This window comes from Muntiacus reevesi, chromosome 18 (assembly GCF_963930625.1).
Source record: "Muntiacus reevesi chromosome 18, mMunRee1.1, whole genome shotgun sequence".
Classification (NCBI taxonomy): Eukaryota; Metazoa; Chordata; class Mammalia; order Artiodactyla; family Cervidae; genus Muntiacus; species Muntiacus reevesi.
This window is the reverse complement of record NC_089266.1, coordinates 6,836,931-6,857,590: the sequence shown is the minus strand read 5'-3', so window position 1 is coordinate 6,857,590 and position 20,660 is coordinate 6,836,931. Positions and strand designations below refer to the sequence as shown.

At 54.6% G+C, this 20,660-nt stretch overlaps 3 protein-coding genes and 1 non-coding gene across 10 annotated transcripts; 3 read left to right on the top strand and 1 right to left on the bottom strand.

Annotated features, from left to right (window-relative positions):
• Positions 1-542: 542 nt before the first annotated feature.
• SLC25A19 (solute carrier family 25 member 19) lies at positions 543-12,636 on the top strand. 4 transcript variants are annotated; one of them, XM_065908810.1, is made up of 8 exons: positions 543-611; positions 1,121-1,174; positions 3,226-3,395; positions 3,574-3,729; positions 5,424-5,594; positions 6,763-6,946; positions 7,590-7,720; positions 10,453-12,636. In XM_065908810.1, the coding sequence occupies exons 3-8, from the start codon at positions 3,264-3,266 to the stop codon at positions 10,633-10,635; spliced, it is 957 nt and encodes a 318-aa protein (XP_065764882.1). In that variant the 5' UTR covers positions 543-611; positions 1,121-1,174; positions 3,226-3,263; the 3' UTR covers positions 10,636-12,636. The 4 variants fall into 4 exon arrangements, with proteins under 4 accessions (XP_065764882.1, XP_065764886.1, XP_065764885.1 ...); XM_065908811.1 differs by lacking the exon at positions 543-611 and adding an exon at positions 627-692; XM_065908814.1 differs by lacking the exon at positions 5,424-5,594.
• Positions 7,870-7,977, top strand: LOC136150393 (U6 spliceosomal RNA). The gene has a single exon (XR_010659825.1). It is a non-coding gene; the product is annotated as a U6 spliceosomal RNA (small nuclear RNA).
• Positions 12,637-12,863: 227 nt separating the features above from the next.
• On the top strand, positions 12,864-17,404 carry MIF4GD (MIF4G domain containing). 4 transcript variants are annotated; one of them, XM_065908818.1, is made up of 6 exons: positions 12,864-12,992; positions 14,265-14,396; positions 15,495-15,604; positions 15,787-15,942; positions 16,040-16,132; positions 16,643-17,111. In XM_065908818.1, the coding sequence occupies exons 2-6, from the start codon at positions 14,315-14,317 to the stop codon at positions 16,868-16,870; spliced, it is 669 nt and encodes a 222-aa protein (XP_065764890.1). In that variant the 5' UTR covers positions 12,864-12,992; positions 14,265-14,314; the 3' UTR covers positions 16,871-17,111. The 4 variants fall into 4 exon arrangements, with proteins under 4 accessions (XP_065764890.1, XP_065764888.1, XP_065764887.1 ...); XM_065908816.1 differs by lacking the exon at positions 12,864-12,992 and adding an exon at positions 13,247-13,365 and having other exon boundaries at positions 16,971-17,404; XM_065908815.1 differs by lacking the exon at positions 12,864-12,992 and adding an exon at positions 13,247-13,365.
• On the bottom strand, positions 17,308-20,607 carry MRPS7 (mitochondrial ribosomal protein S7). Its single transcript, XM_065908819.1, has 5 exons — positions 20,426-20,607; positions 19,684-19,875; positions 19,491-19,554; positions 18,958-19,125; positions 17,308-17,910 (listed from the first exon to the last, which is right to left on the bottom strand). Exons 1-5 carry the CDS (start codon positions 20,605-20,607, stop codon positions 17,689-17,691), a joined length of 828 nt encoding a protein of 275 aa, XP_065764891.1. The 3' UTR covers positions 17,308-17,688.
• Positions 20,608-20,660: the final 53 nt, after the last annotated feature.

Genomic DNA, 20,660 nt, shown 5'->3' with positions numbered 1-20,660 from the left:
TATTTTCATAATGAGCTGAGCGACTAACCCTTTCACTCATAGTAAACCCTAGGGGGCAAACAAAATCTTTGTATTTTTGCCGTTCTCGTCCTGGTCTTAAAAACTTATCTGTTCTTTCCCCCAGGCTTTTGCTAAACTTCCCGCCATCTTTTCCAAGCTTAGAGTATCCGGGTACTGGAAGTAAGAAAGTTTTGAGGAATGCGGGTCAAGTTCACCGCGCCCTAAACTTCCGCCCGCCAGCAGTCTGACCCTAGGCACACGCCCGACTCGGCGCGGCGACCTTTACGGGCTCAGGCGGGCATCTGGACCCGCCTCCCTCCGACGCGGGGGAGACGTTTGCGCACGCGCGCGCCAAGGGCCTACATTTCCCAGTAGGCTCTGCGCCTCGCAGGGGGCCGGCCTTGGTCTCGGAGGACTACATTACCCAGCGACCCCTTGAAATAGGCGTTGATCGGGGGACGCCAGTACAACCATTGGTTTAGCGTCTGTCGGAAGCTGTGCTGTGATTGGCCCGGAAGCCCGTCAGTTACCGCCGAGCTCAGTTAAGTTTTTACTGTTAGACTGCTCGAGGAGAGAGAGACGAGCGACGGGAGCCGCGCCCTCTCAGCCCGGTGAGTGACCTCTGCCTCCGCCCTCTCGCTGTCCGCTCGGAGACCTGCACTCTCATTCCCTGGGGGCGACCACTCGCGCAGGTACTCACGCGGGGGCGGGGGCCGTACCCACACGTGACGTGTCTGACCTGAGAAGCATCTTCAGGGACGCAGGAAGAGAAACCCTGGACACACCCGGGGCACCTGTCTGTACGCGCGGGTGCACGCCTCGTGGGCGTTTTCTTGGATCCACACGCCCTGGAGCATATGTGGACGGCGGTGTCCACACGCGGGGACATCTGCAGAGACCCTCTGCTCTGCACGTGGGCTCAGGGGCACACACGCTTACCGCGGGTCTCCTGCATATCTGAACCCCAGGGGCTCCCGCAGTGAAAACGGGGTGGCGAAAGCAGACACACACCCACCCCCAACACGCACACCTGCCCTTATTCACACCAAGGCGCACCCCACCATCTTCTGATACTTTATTATATCATGCTTATAATGTTTCATGTTTATTTTGTCTCTAGATAAATAGCAAGGCTTTTTGGTACAAGAAGGAAATTCTGAGCAAGCAGAAAAAAGTAAGGCCACTAATGAATTGTATTCAGCAAGCCCTTTCACGTGTATAAGACTTTTACCTTTTTGACAGAGCTTATCATATATAGTATCTTGTGTGATCCTCCCAGGAATCTCGCTAGGTGGGGCCGCCATCATTCCCATTTTCCAGAAGAAAAACTGAGCCTAGCTTAAATAAACCTGCCCACGGTACATGAGCGAATCAGAAATTTGAGCTCAGGCTTCTTGATCTGAGGTTTAAGATTATGACCAGCTATGCAGAGCTACTTATTTATAGAAATGCCACCTTCCCTCCCTGACAGCAGGGAACTGACACTGTTCGGTGTGACCCAAGCAGTCTCTGGGTAACCTGTGGAGAGACGGTGCCTCTTAGTCACCTGCTTCACATTTAAACTGCTCCTTACAGGTGCCTGGGGACTTGCAGCTTGAGTTAGCATCAAAGAGAACTCAATGGGAAAACCGAGGTCTCCTTTGAGGGCCTGGGGAAAAGTTATTCAAGGGGCAGGCACATTCCTGGCAGGGGTTGGGAAGTTTCATGCCATTGTTTTTTTTTTTTTTTTCTCGTCACGCTGCAAGGCTTGCAGGATCTTAGTTCCCAATCAGGGATCAGACCTAGGCCCCGCCCGTGGAGGTGCAGAGTCCTACCTAACCACTGGACTGCCAGGGAAGTCCCCCATTAGACCTTGAATAAGATATTATTTTAGAATACGTTGCCGGTGGAGCCCCACAGGTGTGCCTTGTTAATTTTAAGGAGGAATTGGAGTGCTATTTTGGTAGTTTCAGAAAAGTGAGGACTTGGGGCTGAGGAAGGATGAAAGGAGAAAAAGAAACAATAGCGGGGTGAAGGGGTCACTGTGTGCACCCTGACTCTCCTGTTCCTAAAATTATTCAAAAGCGAAAGCGAAAGTCACTCAGTCGCTCAGAGTGGGTAGCCTTTCCCTTCTTCAGGGGCTTTTCCCAACCCAGGGATCAAACCCAGGTCTCCCACATTGCAGGCGGATTCTTTACCAGCCTTGCCACAAGGTATTCAAGAACTAGGTTAATTCTGAAGTCTCGCTCTCCTTTTTTTAAAATAATTTTTTAGTTTATATATTTAATTTTTGGCTGTGCTGGGTCTTTATTGCTGCACGTGGGCTTTCTCTGCTTGCAGTGAGCAGGGGCTGCTCTTCATTGCCGGGTGTGGGCTTCTCACTGCCGTGGCTTCTCTTGTGGAGCGCGGGCTCTAGGGCTGCGGGCTTCAGTCGTTGCAGCACGTGGGCTCAGGAGTTGCAGCTCCCAGGCTCTAGAGCACAGGCTCAGAAATTGTGGTGCGCCAGCCTAGCTGTTCCTCGGTATGTGCAGTCTTCCCGGATCAGGGATCGAGCCCATGTCTCCTGCATTGGCAGGCAGATTCTTTACCAGTCAGCCACCAGGGAAGCCCTGAAGTCTCTTTGGAAATTATTTTATATTTAGTTTTAGCTGGGGCTTGGGAGGCGGGGAGGGAGGGGCATAATGAATTCAATCCATATAGAAAAAAGGAGATCTGTCCTCCCTCTTCCCTTGCCCACCCTCCCCCCAGAGATAACCTCACCAAGCAGTTGGTGTGTGTGTGTCCTTGCAGACTTTCCCCCTATTCTTTATATGTTGGTATAGTGAAAGTCGCTCAGTCGTGTCCGACTCTTTGTGACCCCATGGACTACACAGTCCATGGAATTTTCCAGGCCAGAATACCGGAGTGGGTAGCCTTTCCCTTCTCCAGGGGATCTTCCCAACCCAGGGATCGAACTCAGGTCTCCTGCTTTGCAGGCGGATTCTTTACCAACTGAGCGTATGTAGATCTTGCTGTTTTTCTTTTGCAAAAGTGTGGCTCGAATTCTAGTGGGGAGGAGAGACAAGAAACAGATGTATGGAATCAATGTCCAGTATGTAAATGCTCTAAAGAAGAATAAAGCAGGATAAGGAGAGAAAAGGGATGTGGGCTCTGCTTTGGGGGGTTGTTTCGGGAGGGCTGCTCTGGGGTGTGAGCAGGGACCCTAAGCACTTGCTCTAGTGTTTACTCTTTGTCTCTCCCGTTTAGCTTGAAGCCAATGGACGTTGTATGGGCCAGAGGCAGGGATGGTGGGCTATGACCCCAAAGCAGACGACAGGAATATCTCCAATCTTGAGGTGGCTGTGGCTGGGTCTGTGTCTGGACTTGTCACTCGGGTGCTGATCAGCCCCTTGGACGTCATCAAAATCCGCTTCCAGGTACCCTTTCCTCTGTTTCATCCATGTAATGGGCTAGAGAACCAATTCACTCTTTTTGCCAAAGCAGTTCCTGGAGCTTGGAGTTTTGTGAAGAAGCGCTTTATTGCCATCTCTGAAATTCCTCCTTCTCACCCCCCACCAACCCCATCATCCTGACCATTTCCATTTTGATACCTAGCTTCAGATTGAGCGCCTGTCTCGCAGTGACCCCAATGCAAAATACCACGGAATCCTGCAGGCCGGGAGACAGATTTTGCAAGAGGAGGGCCCAACAGCGTTCTGGAAAGGGCACATCCCAGCCCAGCTTCTCTCCATAGGCTATGGAGCTGTCCAAGTAGGTGGCAGGGGAAGCGGCCAGGCCCCTGGGGTCATGTTGCACAATGGGGGAACCTGGGGTGGTGGGGTGGGCACCCAGGCCGCCCAGGGTAGGGCAACAGGAGGTGGTCACACACTTCCCACTCGCCTTGGTGGGGAAGCTACCTGGCAAATTGAAGACATGGACCAGAAGCATCCCCTTCCCCATGTCGCCCAAGCCTGGGGACTTAGCACTCACAGAACATGAAGCATTGTGTCCAGAAGACTGTCTTAATGCCAGGCCCAGAGGGGCTTGGCAGATGGCAGTACAAACACTTTTCATTTTTCAAAATAGCATTTTCACGTCTGTACTTCCTTTGAACTTCCCAGCAGCACTGTGAGGTAGGTGGAGCAGGTGTTTCGTGGCTCACAGAGAGGTTGAGCAAGCTGCCTGAGGCCACACAGCCCGTAGGTGGCGAGGCTAGGGTTAGGATCCAGGCTTCTTGTCTGTTAGTCACGCGTTTGTTCAGCTGAGTGCCAGTTTACCCCCAACGTGTAGTCTGTAGTTGTGCAGAGGTGGTGATGAAATAGCCAACCCTGCACCATGCTAATTGGGGGCCTGGGCAAAGCATGTCACATCCACCATCTCACAGCAGTCCTTCGGTAGGCTCTGTCGTCAACCCCATTTTAGGGATGAGAAGATGGAGGCCAAGAGAGCATAAGTAATTAGCCCAGCCAAAGTCGCTAGGTGGAGAGTGGCCGAGCCGGGACTTCCAGCCAGGCGGCCAGCAACAGAGCTGTCCCCGCCTGCTCTTCCTGTGACGTCACAGGGGTCGCTCAGGTCACGTGCCCTGCAGCTCTAGCCCTGAGCCAGCGCACGGATGCTGCACGCTGGTGGGTTCACGCAGTGACGTGTGCTCTCAGCACCCCGAGCTTCCGTGAGTTGGATGGAGAAGGATCTGAACCCAAGGGGGGCTTCCACCATGGAATATGGAATGTATGGAATTCTTCCAATGAAATTTCAGCTCTAGGGCCACAGCTCGCTGCACTGAAAGGGTCCCCAGCCTAGAATCAGATGATGACCATCTTTTCTCAGTTGTCAGGAAACTAAGTGATGAACAGAATTTTCTTTCCTTTCTTTCGTTTTTTCTTTTTTTGTTTTTTCTTTGTTTGGTCTCGGTTTATGGCTTGCAGGAGTCTAGTTCCCCAACCAGGGATTGAACCCAGGGCCATGGCAGCGAGAGCACTGAGTCCTAACCACTGGACCACCAGGGAATTCCTGAGTAGTTTTCTTTCTTTTGTGCTTTTTTTTTTTTTTGCTCCCTTATTTGCTTGTTTATTTTAACTTGCATCCAAGATGATAGAATGATGCCAGGAGCTGAATATACAATTCATTGTTCAGCCACTTAAAAAAACACCCTTCAATTCTTAGCTGCTGAAGGATGTCAGAGATAATTCTAAAATCGTGAACTCTTATCTGTTACTTTGGACAACTCACAGTCTGGTTTCTGAGTAGAATTTTCTGATATCAAAACTCCCCCTCGCCTATTTCTTTAACCCTTGGGTGTTTGGCTCTGTTCAGGATGTGAAAGGGTACAAGTGTCCACGTTTATTGAATTCTGTCCCTGCTCAAGGAGAGGTCTCCTGGTCCCTGGGTCGGGCCCTGCCTGGTCACGGGGTGGAGGGGAGGCGTCCGGGGGTGTTTATCCATGACGCTGTCACGCACCCTTGCAGTTTTTGTCGTTTGAAGTGCTGACCGAGCTGGTGCACAGGGCCAGTGTGCGCGATGCCCGCGACTTCTCCGTGCACTTCTTGTGCGGCGGCCTGTCCGCCTGTGTGGCCACCCTCGCGGTGCATCCCGTGGACGTGCTGCGCACCCGCTTTGCAGCTCAGGGTGAGCCCAGGGTGAGTGGCCAGGTCAGAAAAGGGGTGCCCGAGGGATGGGCGGGTGAGGGGTGGGGGCCAGGGTGGGGGCTCTTTTCCTTAGAGGGAACAAAGCTGGGGGATGGGGATGGGGGTCTTCAGGTCCTTCAGCCTGTCCCTGAAACTGTGACTGCTCTCGGGAGCAGACAGGGTGCTCAGAGCCTCCTGAGGGGACACAGAACCTGGCGGGGAAAGAGAACAAGTACCAAATGGCCTTCCTCTGAGGCCCAGCCCTTTGTGCAAGTTCTGAGGGTGGAAGCCTTCAGTATAGCTGCCAGCATCTGGGAGCAAGTGTGAAGAGGGCCTCCCTGCCCAGGGCAGACTTTTCCCATCAGTCACCCTTGGTCTGTGCAGTGCCTTGCGGTACCCACAGGCAGGCAGAGTCAGCCCCGCTGGACCACTGCAAAAAATATAGAGAATATATGTTGAACAGAAGTATACTTAAAAAAAAACTGTCCGCGATCTTAAAAAAACCTCCCGCTGGGGCGACGCATGTTCCAGGCTCACACCCCTTCTGCCACCAGCCTGTCCAACCTGCAGTCCGCTGTCATCCTTGATGAAAGGGACCGTGTCTGGTTCTCTCACTCCAGGGTTAAAGATTGCCTAAAGATTGCATAAAGATTGCCTGTGGACAGTTTAAGAAGGGTTAAGTACATGCACGGGTTTCCCAGGTGGCTCAATGGTACAAAATCCGCCTGCCGATGCAGGAGACTTGGGTTCAATCCCTGGGTTAGGAAGATCCCCTGGAGAAGGAAATGGCTACCCACTCCCGTATTCTTGCCTGGGAAATCCCATGAACAGAGGAGCCTTGTGGGGTCTAGTCCACGGGGTCACAGAAGAGTCAGATGTGGCTGAGCACACAGGCACGCACGCTGTAAAGTATAAAATGGATCATCCAAGGGTGGACTTCACGCCTTTCGCAGTCCTGCATATTTCTGTGCACTCCTTGGGAAGCCCATGGTGTAAACAGCCAAAAGGGGAGCCGCTGGGCAATCCCACCCTTGGAGTTTTGGTCCAGCATTTTCTTTGTCATCCTGGCAGGAGAAGTAACACCCCTGGTAGCTGGTTTCTAGGCTCGGGGAAATATACCTGGCGGGCTGGCTTCTTGGGCTGAAATAACCTCGTCTGTCGTCGCACGTGTGGTGTCCAGGTCTATAAAACCCTGCGAGATGCTGTGGTGACCATGTACAGGAGCGAAGGCCCCTTGGTTTTCTACAAAGGCTTGAACCCCACCTTGATTGCCATCTTCCCCTACGCGGGGTTCCAGTTCTCCATCTACAGCTCCTTGAAGCGTGCCTACGAGTGGGCCTTGCCGGCCGAGGGCAAGAAAAACGGTGAGAACACCCTCCCGGGAAAGGGGATCTGGGTCTCGCTTCCCCTCCCCACCTTCACTCCCCAGCCATAGCATCTCTTTCTGAGTCAAGAAGGAAGGAAGGCTTTCCTGCAGCAGCTAGGACACTGCAGACCTCTGAACCCCCTGCTCTAGTGCAGCCAGCAAAACAAACCCCTTCACTCACAGATTACTTTGTTTCTCTCGGCTCTCGCCACTGTTATCTTCAGCCACCGGTCATGGTTTTCATTTTTGTCCAAGGTCCAACTTGCAGACAGCGTGATTTTGTTTATGTGTTTGGTTTGGTTTTCATTTGGAGAAGCTGGGGAGGGGCATGGGCATCCTGTTCCCTCCCGAGCATGACCTGGGTCACGTGGCAGAGCCTGCAGGCCCCGATTGCCTCCCGCTGGGGCGCCGCATGTTCCAGGCTCACACCCCTTCTGCCACCAGCCTGTCCAACCTGCAATCCGCCGTCATCCTTGATGAAAGGGACCGCGTCTGGTTCTCTCACTCCAGGGTTAAATTCTGAGATCAAGGATGCTTGTAGGGTTTTGTTTTATGGCCCAGAATTAGAATGTGTAACCTTGAGATTTACCCTAGATTGCATTTCTCTCCTTTTCCCCCTCCATCCCACATCTCTGGTCCAGGGAACTTCAAAAACCTGCTTTGTGGCAGCGGAGCTGGCGTCATCAGCAAGACCCTCACGTACCCGCTGGACCTCTTTAAGAAACGGCTGCAGGTCGGAGGGTTTGAGCAGGCCCGAGCCTCCTTTGGCCAGGTGAGCCGTACCCCCCGCAGACAGCTCTGATCTTGGCTGCTCACCGGGCGTGTGAAGGAACGAGGGTCGGCACCTGCCCATCAGGCAGCTTCAGCTCCCCCAGCCTTCTCACTCCCAAGCTGGCCCTGGTGTCGATGGAAATTTAATCAGCGCTCGCTTTGGGGAGCACGTGCACTAAAATTGGAATGATCCAGAGAAGATCAGTATGGCCTCTGTGCAAGGATGACACGCAAATTCATACAGTGTTCTGTATTTTTTTTAAAAAAAGCTGATCTAAGAAAGAATTTGGAAAAATTGAGGATTATAATGTGGGAAGAGAATCTCAGAAAGCTCTGAGAACTGTCCTGCCCGCTAGATGTTAAGACACAGTTTTGATTAAGTTTTTTTGAGACAGAGGGCTGTGTATCAAATATTATTGACCCTTTGCATAATCTGGATCTAAGCACCTTACGAGCTCAAGAAAGAATGTTATCTTTAAGGAGTTGCCTTGTCGATGCTGGGAGAATGTTGCTCTGTATACTTGGGCAGGTATTCCCACCTAAGGGAAAGGTCTGGTCAACACAAAATACAGATAACGTGATGCACAGTTCAGGGAGAGGGCAGCTGAAGAGCGGAGAATTTTTATGTTTAAATTTATCTTGTCTTGCCCTGAAATCTGAATTTTTATCTCACACCGGGGACCCCTGAGCACACGGGAAGCCACAGGCAAAGCCCTGCGTGTGTCTGGCGCCACGCAGAGACCCAGGAGAAGGCACACTCGGCCTCTGTTCTTACAAAGTGTTCAGTTCGTTTTGGGACCAAGAGTTTACTCACATAAGAAAGGTCCCCAAGATACCACAGAACACGGAGAAGGAGGCTCATACTGGTGTATGGGGTTCTTTGCTTTTATGCTGTAGGTATCCCAGGGTAGGGGTGAATTAAATCTGACCAACTAAATTATATTTTAAATGCACTAGAAGGGTTTGCCATCAGAGAAGCCTCATTGTAGGTAATTTCGTAATGTTAACAGTCATTCCTTAATCTGCTGCGATTTTCACATACTGGGTTTTCATCTGCTCCTTGTGAGGCACTGAATTTGTGAAAGGCCAAGGTGGTAGGCGGTGGGGTGGTGGAGAGCAGGGCTGGGTGATTTCAAGGCTTTCCCTCTGGAATCTGGGACCCTGGGATGTCACAGCAAGAAGACACATGCCTGACAGACGGCAGAGGAGCGAGAGGGTGTGGAATGGGAATCAGGAAGGGAAGAGTGCACGCCTTACTCAGGGAGAGAAAAAGAAGTGGGTTTACAAATTGTAATACAGTTTCTTTGTAGAAAATTTCAGAGAAGTTAGACAAAAAGGAAGATAAAATCACAGGTAAATCCAACACCACCCACCCCAAGAGGATCACACAGAACCTTTAGCTACAGGTTTTCTCTCTCTTCCTTCCTCTCCCCCTCTCTCTTCCTCTTACTGCCGTATACTTTATTTGCAATTCTGTGTTAGTTTCAGGTGTATAACATAGTGATTCAATATTTTTATAATTTATATTCCACTTAAAATTATAAAATAATGGCCACATTTCCCTGTGCTGCCCAGTATATCCATGTTGCTTATTTATTTAATTTTTATTTCCTGGCTCTGCGTGGAATCTCAGTTCCCCAACCAGGGATCAAACCCGCACCACTTGCAGTGGAAGCATGGTGTCTTAACCACTGCACCTCCAGGGAGGTCCCACGTAATTTATTTTATTTTTATTTATTTTTTTGTAATTTATTTTATAGTGGTTTGTACCTCTTAATCCCCTACCCCTCACCTGTCCCTCCCCACATCCCTGTAGTCACCAGTAGTTTATTTTTTTAGATTCCACACATTAGTGATAACACACTATTTGTCTTTCTCTAACTTATTTCACTAAGCATAACACCCCCTAAGTCCATCCACATTGCCATTTTGTTTCTTTGCAGAAGAAAACACATGGACATTTTAACAAAAAATGGGGTCGTACACAAGGTTTTATAACCTCCTCTTTCCACTTACCAACTTGGTTTGAAGAGATGGTTTGAATTTGGACAGGGAGAGCTGGTGAGAGCACAGGACACAGGAGGCAGGCCCTGCTCCCAACGGAGATGTAGTGTGAGAGGTGTGGCTGGAGGTGGGGGCGCCGTGAGTGAACCAGTGGGAGATAAAAGACAGATCCAGGAGGGACGTTGAGGGCAAATGGTGGAAGGCCCTGAACACCAGGCCACGTGGCTTGGACTTGATTCTTGATCGTCCTTGTCTGGAGTTCCTAGAGCTTTGGGGATTGAGCAAGGCACAGCAGCCGTCTGTGGTCAACTGGAGGTGACCAGCCTGGTGACACTGGTCAGGCTCAGAGCTCACAAGGACCAGATTCAGATCTCCTGCCCAAGGAGGGCAGGGAGTGATGGGGCACACGGTCAGAGCACCTCTGGGAAGAGGGTCCAGAGCTCTCACTGGGTCCTTAAGAGCCTCCGTCAGTGGGAACTTCCCCGGCAGGAAGGAGCTCTGTCCGGTGCTGATTTCCACGCCCCTCCTCTCCAAAGCCTGAATTAGCCCAGCTGGAAGAGAAAGAATGAGGTTCACTTCTTCCGTCTTCTTGGCATTCATTCCTTCTTCCAGCAACTATCTGCTGGGAGCTTGAATGTGCCAGGCCCTGTGTTGACAGAAAAACAGAGCCCACATCCACGTGTCTATCCCCTCCTCGCTCCTCAACCAGGGTACCCTTCCTCTCCCCAGGTGCAAAGCTACAAGGGCCTCCTGGACTGCGCCGGGCAGGTGCTGCGAGAGGAGGGGGCCCAGGGCTGCTTCAAAGGCCTGTCCCCCAGCCTGCTGAAGGCTGCCCTCTCCACCGGCTTGGTGTTCTTCTGGTACGAGCTCTTCTGTAACTTATTCCATTCCATGAGGAAGGCAGACAGCTAGCTGCGAGGGCAGGAAGGGTGGCCTGCGGTCTTCCCCTCCTGGAAGAAGAGTCGATCGACAGTCTCCTATTGCACAGAGAGGCGCTGCCTGGTCCTTCCCTCCAGGCCAGCCGTCCCAGGCACGAAGAGCCGTCGGGATTCCACCGGAAGGGCACCGGGGTTCTCCAGGGGAGAGCATCGGGAGGCCATCGGGAGGAGCTGGATGTTCATCTGTCTGGCGGACACTGGGGGCAGCAGCTGCCCTCCTGCTGAGCCCCGGCTGCCCAGAGAGCCCTCCTGGCTCTGGGCGGGCCTGCAGGGTGAGCGTGAGGCTGGGACTGGGCCCCATACAGGGTCCCCACGCTTACTCCCGCCACCTATTTAATAGACATTAAAGCTGAAAGTAGTCTTTCCCCTCCACCTTCCCTTCCAAATCACAACCCTCCTCCCAAAGCTGGAGGAAGGGAGCCCTGCCTTCCCTGCATTCTATTTCACTCAGCCGTTGTGTCCCTCAGGCAGCTCTGCTGCTTGTTCTAGGGGAAGAATCCAGCTGAATTGGTCTCTTTATATAAAAACTCCACCGTACTCAGATCTCCGTGTCTATAAAGGGACCGCTCACGCTGTTCTCTCCGTGGGCGGGACTGGTCCCAGCCCTTGGGCCTCTAGGGAAAGCTGATCCCAGCGGCACCACCGGCAGTGGGGGTGTGCTGACGGGGCGGGGGTGTGGGTAAAGGCAGCAGCCCTCTGCCTCAGTCTCCCAGGATCACTCCTCTTTCGCTGGAGCCTGGGTTAGCCCTCCTGTGTGGGTAGGAGCTTACAGCTGGGCCACTGGACATCGGCTGCCCTCTCATGAGCGCCTGGGTCCAGCATGGCGCTGGGTGCATCCTCTGCAATCCCTGCAGGAAGGGGTTGAGCAGGCTGCCTGCTGCGGACACACCTGGTGCCCCGGCAGTTGCCAGGCACAGGAACCCACGTCTAGACACAGCCAGGGGTATGAAAGAAGAGAATCACAGAATAACCGCCCGCTGGGGAGCATGGCCCTAGAGGCTGGCTGTGCAGGGGGAGCCCCGCGCAGGGGCTGCTCCCCTGACCTCACATGGACTCTGGCTCTAGCTTTTGCACTGACGGCTGAGGAAGGCGGGAGCTAGGAGCAGCCGTGGGTGGGCGTCATGGCTCTCCTGGGGTCCTGGGCCCCTTCTCACCATTACCGTGTCCTCTCTGGTCTGGTGCCTGGAATCCTGGAGCCTCCCTGCCCTTGGTTGCTGACTATGAAGGTCCACAGGTGGCTGGAGGGTGTCTGGCAGTCAAGGCTTGCGGCTGCCCAAGGGGGCCGCTGTCCGAATGTATTTTTTTGATATCCATGGAAGTAAAACTTTATTCTCTTCAGCTCTCTGCTCATTGGTTTTCTTTCTCGGCAGCTGAGGTGCTCTTCCTTGATCCATTTTCTGGTGACCACTTTGGCAGCTCTGTGAGCAGAAGCGAGCCCTGGATACAGAAATCATCATCAACACATCTTTCTTGTCCAAGCTACAGGAAAAGGCAGTTCTTTCCCAGTCTCTCCTGTATGCCTTCCTGCGGCGCAGGGCTGACCTCCAACCTGGCCCTATCTGGGATGCTGAGCCCACACGTCTCCCCAAGCCCAGACCAAGACGGACTGAGCCAGGCGCTTGCTCATCCATCAGTCAGGATGTGGATGTGTTTACTCAGTCATGTCTGAGTCTTTGTGACGCAAGGACTGTAGCCCGCCAGGCTCCTCTGTCCATGGGATTCTCCAGGCAAGAATACTGGAGTGGGCTGCCGTTTCCTTCTCCAGGGGATCTTTTCCCACCCAGGGAATGAACGTGGGTCTCTTGCATTGCAGGCAGATTCTTTGCCGTCTGAACCCTCGGGGAAGCTCAACGTCAGGGTCACTCCCAACTCCTGGGGCACCAAAAGTTGGCAAAGGGACCCCTTTCTCTTGGGCTGGTTCATTGATTGTCAATTTATTTTACCAATACCGTTTGTACTTGGAGTGGGGTGGGGGGCTCGTGGAACTCGATCGAGACCTGACGGCTTCCTCGCTTTCTCTACCTCGGGTGGGGGCGGAGGGGCGGGGAGCCCGGGCCTACCGCCTGTGAGGTCCGGCCCCTCCCGCCGTCTGCTCTGCCCTTCCACTTTGCTCCGCGCGCCTGCCGCCCGGCTGCGAACCGCGCCCCCGCAGGCCCCTCCTACGCCGCTGGCCGGCCCGGCTCCTGACCCCTTTTTAACCTCAGCCCCGGCGTGGGGCGGGGCGGGGTGGGTGCCACCGCTCAAGACCGAGGGCTTCAGGCAGGCCGAAGAGCAGGCCCGACCCGGCGCCCGCGAGCCGGCGTGGTCCCGGACAGGCGCGGGGAGAACGAGGTGAGGAGCGGAAGGGGGCGGTGGGGGCAAGGGTCACGGGCGTCCTACGCCGTCCCACGTCGGGAACCTCTGAGATGGCGCGGCCAGCTGGCGAGGCCAGCTGGCGAGGGCAGCGTCGCCGGGGCTCCGGCAGGGGGCGCTCATGAGCGGCCCCGCCCCGCCGCCCGAGGCCCCGCCCCGCCGCCCGAGGCCCCGCCCCGCCGCCCGAGGCCCCGCCCCGCCGCCCGAGGCCCCGCCCCTCCCTAGCGCTAGGAAATGACCTCAGCGGCGGCGAGGCGCCGGCGGCCCAGCCTGCAGCGCCGCGGACGCGGGGCGCGCGCACGATGTCGGCCGAGCGGCCTCCGGGCACGCGGGCGCGGCGCCGGCGCGGCAGGTGGGTCCCCGGCTCTCTCGCCACCCCTACAGCTCGCGGGACACCGGACGGCGGGCTCCACTGAGCCGCCGGGAAGGGCGTTCCGGACTTAGGAAAGCTGCCCAGGTCTGGAGACCCTTAAGATCCGCTCCTTTGGCCGGGGGGATGGGAGGGGAGGCGCCGAGTCCGGAGGGGAGGCTCCAGCGGGGACCACCTTTGGGGGCCACGTCACCTCTCTCCCCTCAAGAAGGCTCAGAATGGAGCTCAGGACTCTCAGCACTACACCCCTCTTTAGAGGGCAGGGCCAGGTTTCTGCCCCTTGGGAGGCCAGTTTAACCAGTCCGTCCCGGGGAGAAACTGGCCGGTACAAGGGGAGTCAAGGCGGCACCCAGCCCTCTGGCCAGCCCCAGTCCAGGGCTGGGCTTTCTGGGCTGAGGACTCTGACATAAGGGAGAGGGATGGGGAGAGGGGCTTGGAACCCTGCTGGGACAGATGCCCACAGCCTGGGGCCCCGGCCCTCTCACTCGCCGGGAGCCGTGGTGGACCAGTAGCTTCTAGGTCGTCTTATACAGGCGTGGAAAGTGTCTGATATCCACGCATCCACCCCCGCATCTCTGTGCACTGGACCCCACCCCAGCTTTGGTATCAGCTTAGAATAACCCTGAGGCAGACTAGAGGGCAGATACATTCACCCTTCATCTCTTTACTCTTGTGTAATCCCAGAGACTATCAGGATTCTTTAACTGAGCAGCAGGTGCCTGGCTGGTGCCCAGTCTCCACCAGAAGCCAAGCTTGGTGGGCACCCAGCCAACACCTGAATGCCATGGACTGCCCAGCCCTATCCAGGGCCCATAGGGCTGGGAGCCCTGCCTCTGAGCTCCACACCTAAGACCTCTCCATTTGCCTGTCCCCCCACCCAGGTGCTGTCCTTAGTCCCACCCCAGTAAAGAGCTGCTGCGGCTGGATAGTCATGGGGGAGCCAGGTAGAGAGGAGTATAAAATCCAGGGTTTTGATGCAGAGACCCAGCAGCTGCTGAAGACAGCTCTCAAAGGTGAGCACGGGGAGCCCCCTGAGCCTAGCTCCAGAGCACCAGAGAGGGGCTGAGCCTGGGAATGTGCCACCCTCTCCCTTCACTTTCTGAGAGAAGGAGTCGGCAACATAATTCTGGAACTGGAAGACATTTAGGCTAGTATTTGGAAGTATGAATCATAGATCATAGTCACCCCTCAGATTGTAAAGTGTTTTTAAAGTACCCAGGAAAGGAGGGTGAGTTCCTGCCCCTTAAGTCCTTACCCTGGACATGGTTTCTGCATTGCTGCAGCCCCTCTCTTGAATATGCGGAGTTGCCTGACTTGGGACAGAAGATGGAGTGTTCTGCTTGGCAGAAGAGCTCCACTAACTGTCCTGGGCCAAGGCCCTCCCGCAGCACTCAGGACAGAAGTTTGACTCAGCGAACTATTAGCGATGCCTATAGCGTGCCAAGCTAAGCCTGCAGAGAGGCCCTCTCTGGCCTGCTTTTGTCAGAGGTTCATGTGTGTGTTGTAAGAACACTTTCTTCCATGAAATGGTTGTCAGTGTTCCATCTTCAACCTAGTGCCAGGAAAAGACGTGTCCTAAAAAAACTGAGCGCTCTTTGACTCTTTCTCAGTCACATGACCCTGTTTTCTCTGATTGGGCCGCCAGGTGGCTCTTGGCCGCAGCTGCTCCTGTGTGATGTTTCCTGTTTTCTGATCTCTATTTTTTTTGGCCGCACTGCATGGCTTGCAGGATTAGTTCCCTGACCAGGGATTGAACCAGCGCTCCCTGCAATGGAAGCAGAGTCCTAAACGCTGGACCTCCGGGGAATTCCCTCTTTCAGTTCAGTTCAGTTGCTCAGTCGTGTCTGACTCTTTGCGACCCCACGAACTGCAGCACGCCAGGCCTCCCTGTCCATCACCAACTCCCAGTTTACCCAAACTCATGTCCATCGAGTCGGTGATGGCATCCAACCATCTCATCCCGCCGTCCCCTTCTCCTCCTGCCCTCAGTCTTTCCCAGCAGTGGAAGTATATAATGGGAGTGCGCGTCAGTGAACACCTCAATCCTTTAGAAGCAGGTGGAGGCATATGTAACTAAACAGCTCTAGACTCCCCACCTGTCTTTACCCTAGATCCAGGTGCCGTGGACTTGGAGAAAGTGGCCAATGTCATTGTGGACCATTCTCTGCAGGACAGTGTGTTCAGCAAGGAAGCAGGACGCATGTGCTACGCCATCATTCAGGTTGGGTGGGGCTGGTAGAGAAGGGGAGACACTTTGAGGAAGGTGCTTCTGAAGTGGGCAGAGGCCAGCAGGGCAGAGATGCAAAGGGCTGGCCTCAGAGGCAAGAGAGGAGGAGGACAGCAGGGGCCTCGGCCTGGGAAGCTTGGGCCCCGGGACTGCCCTTCCCTCTCCCTGGCTCACAGGCAGAGAGCAAGCAAGCGGGCCAGAGTGTCTTCCGCCGTGGACTCCTCAACCGGCTGCAGCAGGAGTACCAGACTCGGGAGCAGCTTCGAGCCCGCTCCCGGCAGGGCTGGGTCTGCTACGTCACCTTTATCTGCAACATCTTTGACTACCTGAGGGTGAGGACCCGCCAGCCACACCCGGTGCAGCAGAGGCGGCCCACCTCGTCTCCTGCGCCACTAAGCCAGTGCTCTGGCCACTGCTCTCCCCGCGCAGGTGAATAACATGCCCATGATGGCCCTGGTGAACCCCGTCTACGACTGCCTCTTCCGGCTGGCCCAGCCCGACAGCCTGAGCAAGGAGGAGGAGGTGAGTGGCCCTGACACCAAAGACTGCGGAGGTGGGCTCAATTCGGAATGGCCGCCCCTGTCCATGGAGGCTCACTTGTGGGGCAGGAACCCGGTGGGGGTGTTCACGGCCCGTCAGGGTTACAGGACAGACTGCTAGGTCTGGGATTATCCAGAGCGCAGCACAGCTAGGACCTCCTGGTTCAGAGGCTGTGTTCCCAGTAGGAAAGCAGCTGTGGATACTGGTGGCCCAGAAACCAACCCGGGGCGGGCGGCAGGGGGAGTGGGCTTGAGAAGCATTTGGGGACGGGGCCTGTGTCCACCCTGGCCCCGGCGAGAGGTCTGAGGCAAGTCTCTGAGCTTGCTCCTTTCATGCGAGGCAGAGACGGTGCCCACCGGGTCGTGTGAGGATGAAGCGGGGAAACGTGTGCACAGGCCGAGCCCAGAGCCTGGCACACAGCGAGCGCTCAGTAAATGGCTGCTCTGTGTGACGGGGGGCCCGTGCCGGGGTCGCCTCCCGCTGCCCCTGCAGGTGGACTGCCTGGTGCTGCAGCTGCATCGGGTCGGGGAGCAGCTGGAGAAGATGAACGGGCAGCGCATGGATGAGCTCTTTGTCCTCATCCGGGATGGCTTCCTGCTCCCAGCTGGCCTCAGCTCCCTGGCCCAGCTGCTGCTGCTGGAGATCATCGAGTTCCGGGCAGCCGGCTGGAAGACCACCCCGGCCGCCCACAAGTATTACTACAGCGAGCTCTCTGACTAGGCCTCCAGGCTTCCTCCCCAGGGGTGCCAGCCTTTCTTCTGCCCACCTTCCAACCTGGCAGTGGAGTCTTCACCTCTGCCAAAGACTTCTTCCCTTCCAGACTTTCAAGAGCACCCGAGATGTTTCCCACTTAATGCAGCGGTCCTGCCCTGAGCACCTTCCCTCCGATTCCAGGATTGGGGAAGACAGAAGCACACCTGCCCTGCAGCCCCACCAGCCTTTCTCTCCCCTCACCTCTGACCTGGGCAACTCCTGACAACGCACTGCCCTGTGGAACCATCGGTGCAATAGCTATCTTGGTGCCTCAGTTCCCCCATCTGTAAAATGGGCGCCCAGAGCCATTGGTGGGGACACTTAGGGATATCAAAGGGGACAGGCAGTCACACCAGAAACTGCTTTTTATATATTCTGTACAAGGACCACTTTAGAACCAAGCGTATTTCCTCCAGTTGGTTTTAATGAATCGTAATACCATATCATGTGTTACACCAGCTCAGGACGAGAATTTTCTAATAAACTCTTTCGATACTAAAACTGCTTCTTTTCATATCACCCAAAGGTCCACCCCAAGCTGCAGGAAGAGAAGGCTGGGTAAGCCCTAGGTTTCTTAGGAGAAAATCCAACTTGATATGCCCCCTCTTTCCAAGAAGATGGGACAGGGAGAGCGAGTTCCAGCCCCCAGAGAAACGACTAACAGGCAACGGAGGTGCGGCTCCGTCCTTGCCAGGAGGTCCGCCGGCCCTTAACCCACAGGCGTTCTGTAGTGGCTCTTCCGACAGCAGAGCGTGCTGCCGCCTTCCCGGACCCCCGCCCACACTCTACCACCAGCGGTAGTGGGCCAGCGCGCGGTTGGCCTCAGCCATCTTGTGCATGTCGTGCTTTCTCTTGATCACAGGGCCCCGGCTGTGGAAAGCCTCCAGCAGCTCCTGAGACAGCTTCTCCGGCATCAGCATCCGCCGGGGCTTCTTCTCCCTGCACTCAGCGATCATCCACTTCATGGCCAGGAAGCGGCGACGCCGGTCAGCCAGCGGCACGGGGACCTGGGCAAGGCGGGACAGGGCAAGTCAGTGTGAGAACTTGCTGGGACTACAGGCCTCCCTCCTGCCAGAGCTCTGATAAGTAGCCACACGTCCACTCGGGGCCAGCCCTGGCAAGGCTGCTGAGGAGGAGGGCCTGACTGCTCCTCTCTGAGCTCCTCTCGCCTCTGGCTGACCTCAGTGCAGCAGACACAGGCATTCATCAAACAAACATTCCTTGAGCACTGGCCTCTTTCACCTCTAAAGGGAGTTCAGCCAAGTAGATAAAAGCACCACTGGGAAAAGCCCTGTCAGCTGGCATGACTTAGCCAACACAGATCATGAGCGTCTAGAAACAGGTCCCTTGCCAGACCCTAGGGACACAGGCATCAAGAAAGTCTCTACCCTTATGAGGTTTACACTGAAAAAGGAAAGACAAAACAAATATATATTTTTAAAAAAAGAACAACCACTTATGACAATGAACTATGATTAAATGCTAGCTTCCCTGGCGGCTCACATGGTAAACACTCTGCCTGCGATGCAGCAGACCCGAGTTCGATCCCTGGGTCAGGAAGATCTGGAGAAGGAAATGGCAACCCGCTCCAATAAGCTTGGCTGGAGAATCCCATGGACAGAAGAGCCTGGCAAGCCCCAGTCCATGGGGTGGCAAAGAGTCGGACATAACTGAGTGACTAACGCTTCACTTCACCTAGTTCAGCTAAACCGTGATGAAGCATCAGTCAAACACTATGTTAGACACTGATGTATAAAGATGAGGTATAAACATAGCGCCTCACCATCAGAAACTTATAGTTTGGAACACAGAATGCTGGACAGGAGGGGCAATGGGGGAAGTACTGTGAGCCTGCTAAAGAGGTCATTTAGATACTTTTTTGGCTCTCTTCCATCTTCTGCCTGTAATCTTTATTCCATGGGACTGAGATGAGAAGACCTTGGCACTCTGCAGTCCTAAGAAAGCTATCAACCTTGGCCCAACTCTAAGTACCCCCACTCTACCCCCATCATTTCACATATAAGCAGCCCTGCTTTCCCACCCTGACCACTCACCTGGTAGAAATGGCCCCCCTTGAGGATGGGTACCAGCCCAATCACAGGCTCACAGTTTTTCAGTGCTTGATGGAAGATGGTGTAAGGGTTGCGTTCGATGGTTGCCTGTTCCTCTGCAGAAGCAGCATGGTACTTCTCAAACTGCTTCCTTTTCACAGCTTCCAGGGTCTGCAAAGGGATACAGTGGAAGAGGATGCCCCAGAGTCCCTAAAGGGTTTATCCAGCTGGGCTAGGACCCTGCCCTTTACTCCCATCATCCTGTTCTTCTATAGCGGCCCAGCTATTCCCTTAGTACTTCTGAAACAAAAACCCTGGACTAGGACAGAAAAATGAGCTAAGATTTGTAATGTGGGGCTGGGGGATGGAAGTGGTTGACTCCTGTAGGACTTCTTAAAGCCTCTACTCCCACACATAAGTACAGAGAAACTCATTTTAATGACAGGTACAGAATCCATTCTTTTTTATGTTAAGATGAAAGAGCCAAACACAAAACTACGGGGAAAACAAAGCTGACAGAGAGAGGCACTGTTTACCTGTGTCATGAGGGATCTGGCCAGGATTTTATTTCCTCCTTTCATCATCATGTTGGTGAATTTACTTTAAGAAGAAAAAGATGTTTAGGTTCCCAAGGCTGTCACAGAATCTTTAACTGTAGATCCTTCCGCCTTCCCCCGTATACGGGACTATAGTCCCACTCTGTGGAACAAAAGTTTGTTTTCTGCTAACCTGATCACTGGGTCTTCAAATACGGAGCTTGTTTTCGTGGCTGGGGCAGCTTTGATAACCTGAGTCTTCCTGAGCTCCCGCTCATACGTCTCCTCCTCAGTCAGCTGGGCCAAGGGCTTGCGGTAATATTCCTTGTCAATCTGAGGATCCTGGTACTCAGGGCCATAGCGGCTCCACCTCACTTGGGTTAGCCTGGCGGCGGAGGGGAGTGTGGGAGAGGAAGAGGAAGGCAAAAGCTGATCAAGTGAAAAGGCTTGACTTAACAATAGGCATGTATGCCAAACCGCCGCCAAGCGAGCAGCGGGCAGACCGCCCGACAAAGCTGAGCTGCAGTAATTCTGGCTCTTCTCCCAAGAGGTAGGAGGACCTCCCCTAAAGAGGCCAAGAAGGTCTGCTGCTCAAGTGCCAACAGTAAGGACAGGCTCCTGAACGTCAGGATAGACAATCCGCCTATGCACCTCTCCCCCCCACCTCCCAGCAAAGGAAACCCCAGTTCTGAGTTCTTTAAACAGATCAATCTTTCAGATCCAAGTGAGAATTTTCTCAGGCAGGGAGCAACTACTAAGCTTTCAGATTGACCCAAACTCACGCAGCGGGTTAAAAAGGATTGTACTCAGTTACTCCGGCCCCCCAGGCTCTCTCCAGGTCCCCGCGAGGCTTGCCTGTGGCATCCCTCTTTCCTTCCCAGCAGGTCTCTCCGTGAAGACCCAAGAGGCCTCCCAGCTGCCCGCCACCCTCTCACCCTGGAAGCCGCAGGACAGCCCTCCGCACGCCGAGAGCCAAGCCCGACCACTCTCGCGCAACCTTCACCGTGGGGGCAGCCATCTTGGCTGCCAGCAGGACCCCACGGAGACTGCCCTCGGCGTGCCTGAGCGAGTGACTGAAAACAGGGGAAAGGAGCAACAGGGTTCTAGATCTGCGCATCACCCTGTTAATCTGGGTCTGAAGAGTCTCTCACTCCGAGGTCTAAGGCGGAT

Bases quoted from the DNA above. Each gene is read 5' to 3' on its own strand.
- SLC25A19 (XM_065908810.1), top strand. From the start codon at position 3,264: ATGGTGGGCTATGACCCCAAAGCAGACGACAGGAATATCTCCAATCTT. The intron at 3,730-5,423 runs GTAGGTGGCAGG...GCACCCTTGCAG, and splicing joins TAGGCTATGGAGCTGTCCAA to TTTTTGTCGTTTGAAGTGCT. The intron at 6,947-7,589 runs GTGAGAACACCC...TCTCTGGTCCAG, and splicing joins GGCCGAGGGCAAGAAAAACG to GGAACTTCAAAAACCTGCTT.
- MIF4GD (XM_065908815.1), top strand. From the start codon at position 13,248: ATGACCTCAGCGGCGGCGAGGCGCCGGCGGCCCAGCCTGCAGCGCCGC. The intron at 14,397-15,494 runs GTGAGCACGGGG...TCTTTACCCTAG, and splicing joins GCTGAAGACAGCTCTCAAAG to ATCCAGGTGCCGTGGACTTG. The intron at 15,605-15,786 runs GTTGGGTGGGGC...CCTGGCTCACAG, and splicing joins TGTGCTACGCCATCATTCAG to GCAGAGAGCAAGCAAGCGGG.
- MRPS7 (XM_065908819.1), bottom strand. From the start codon at position 20,607: ATGCGCAGATCTAGAACCCTGTTGCTCCTTTCCCCTGTTTTCAGTCAC. The intron at 19,876-20,425 runs GTGAGAGGGTGG...CTCCGCCGCCAG, and splicing joins GCTGTCCTGCGGCTTCCAGG to GCTAACCCAAGTGAGGTGGA. The intron at 17,911-18,957 runs GTGAGTGGTCAG...CGCCTTGCCCAG, and splicing joins AGGGGGGCCATTTCTACCAG to GTCCCCGTGCCGCTGGCTGA.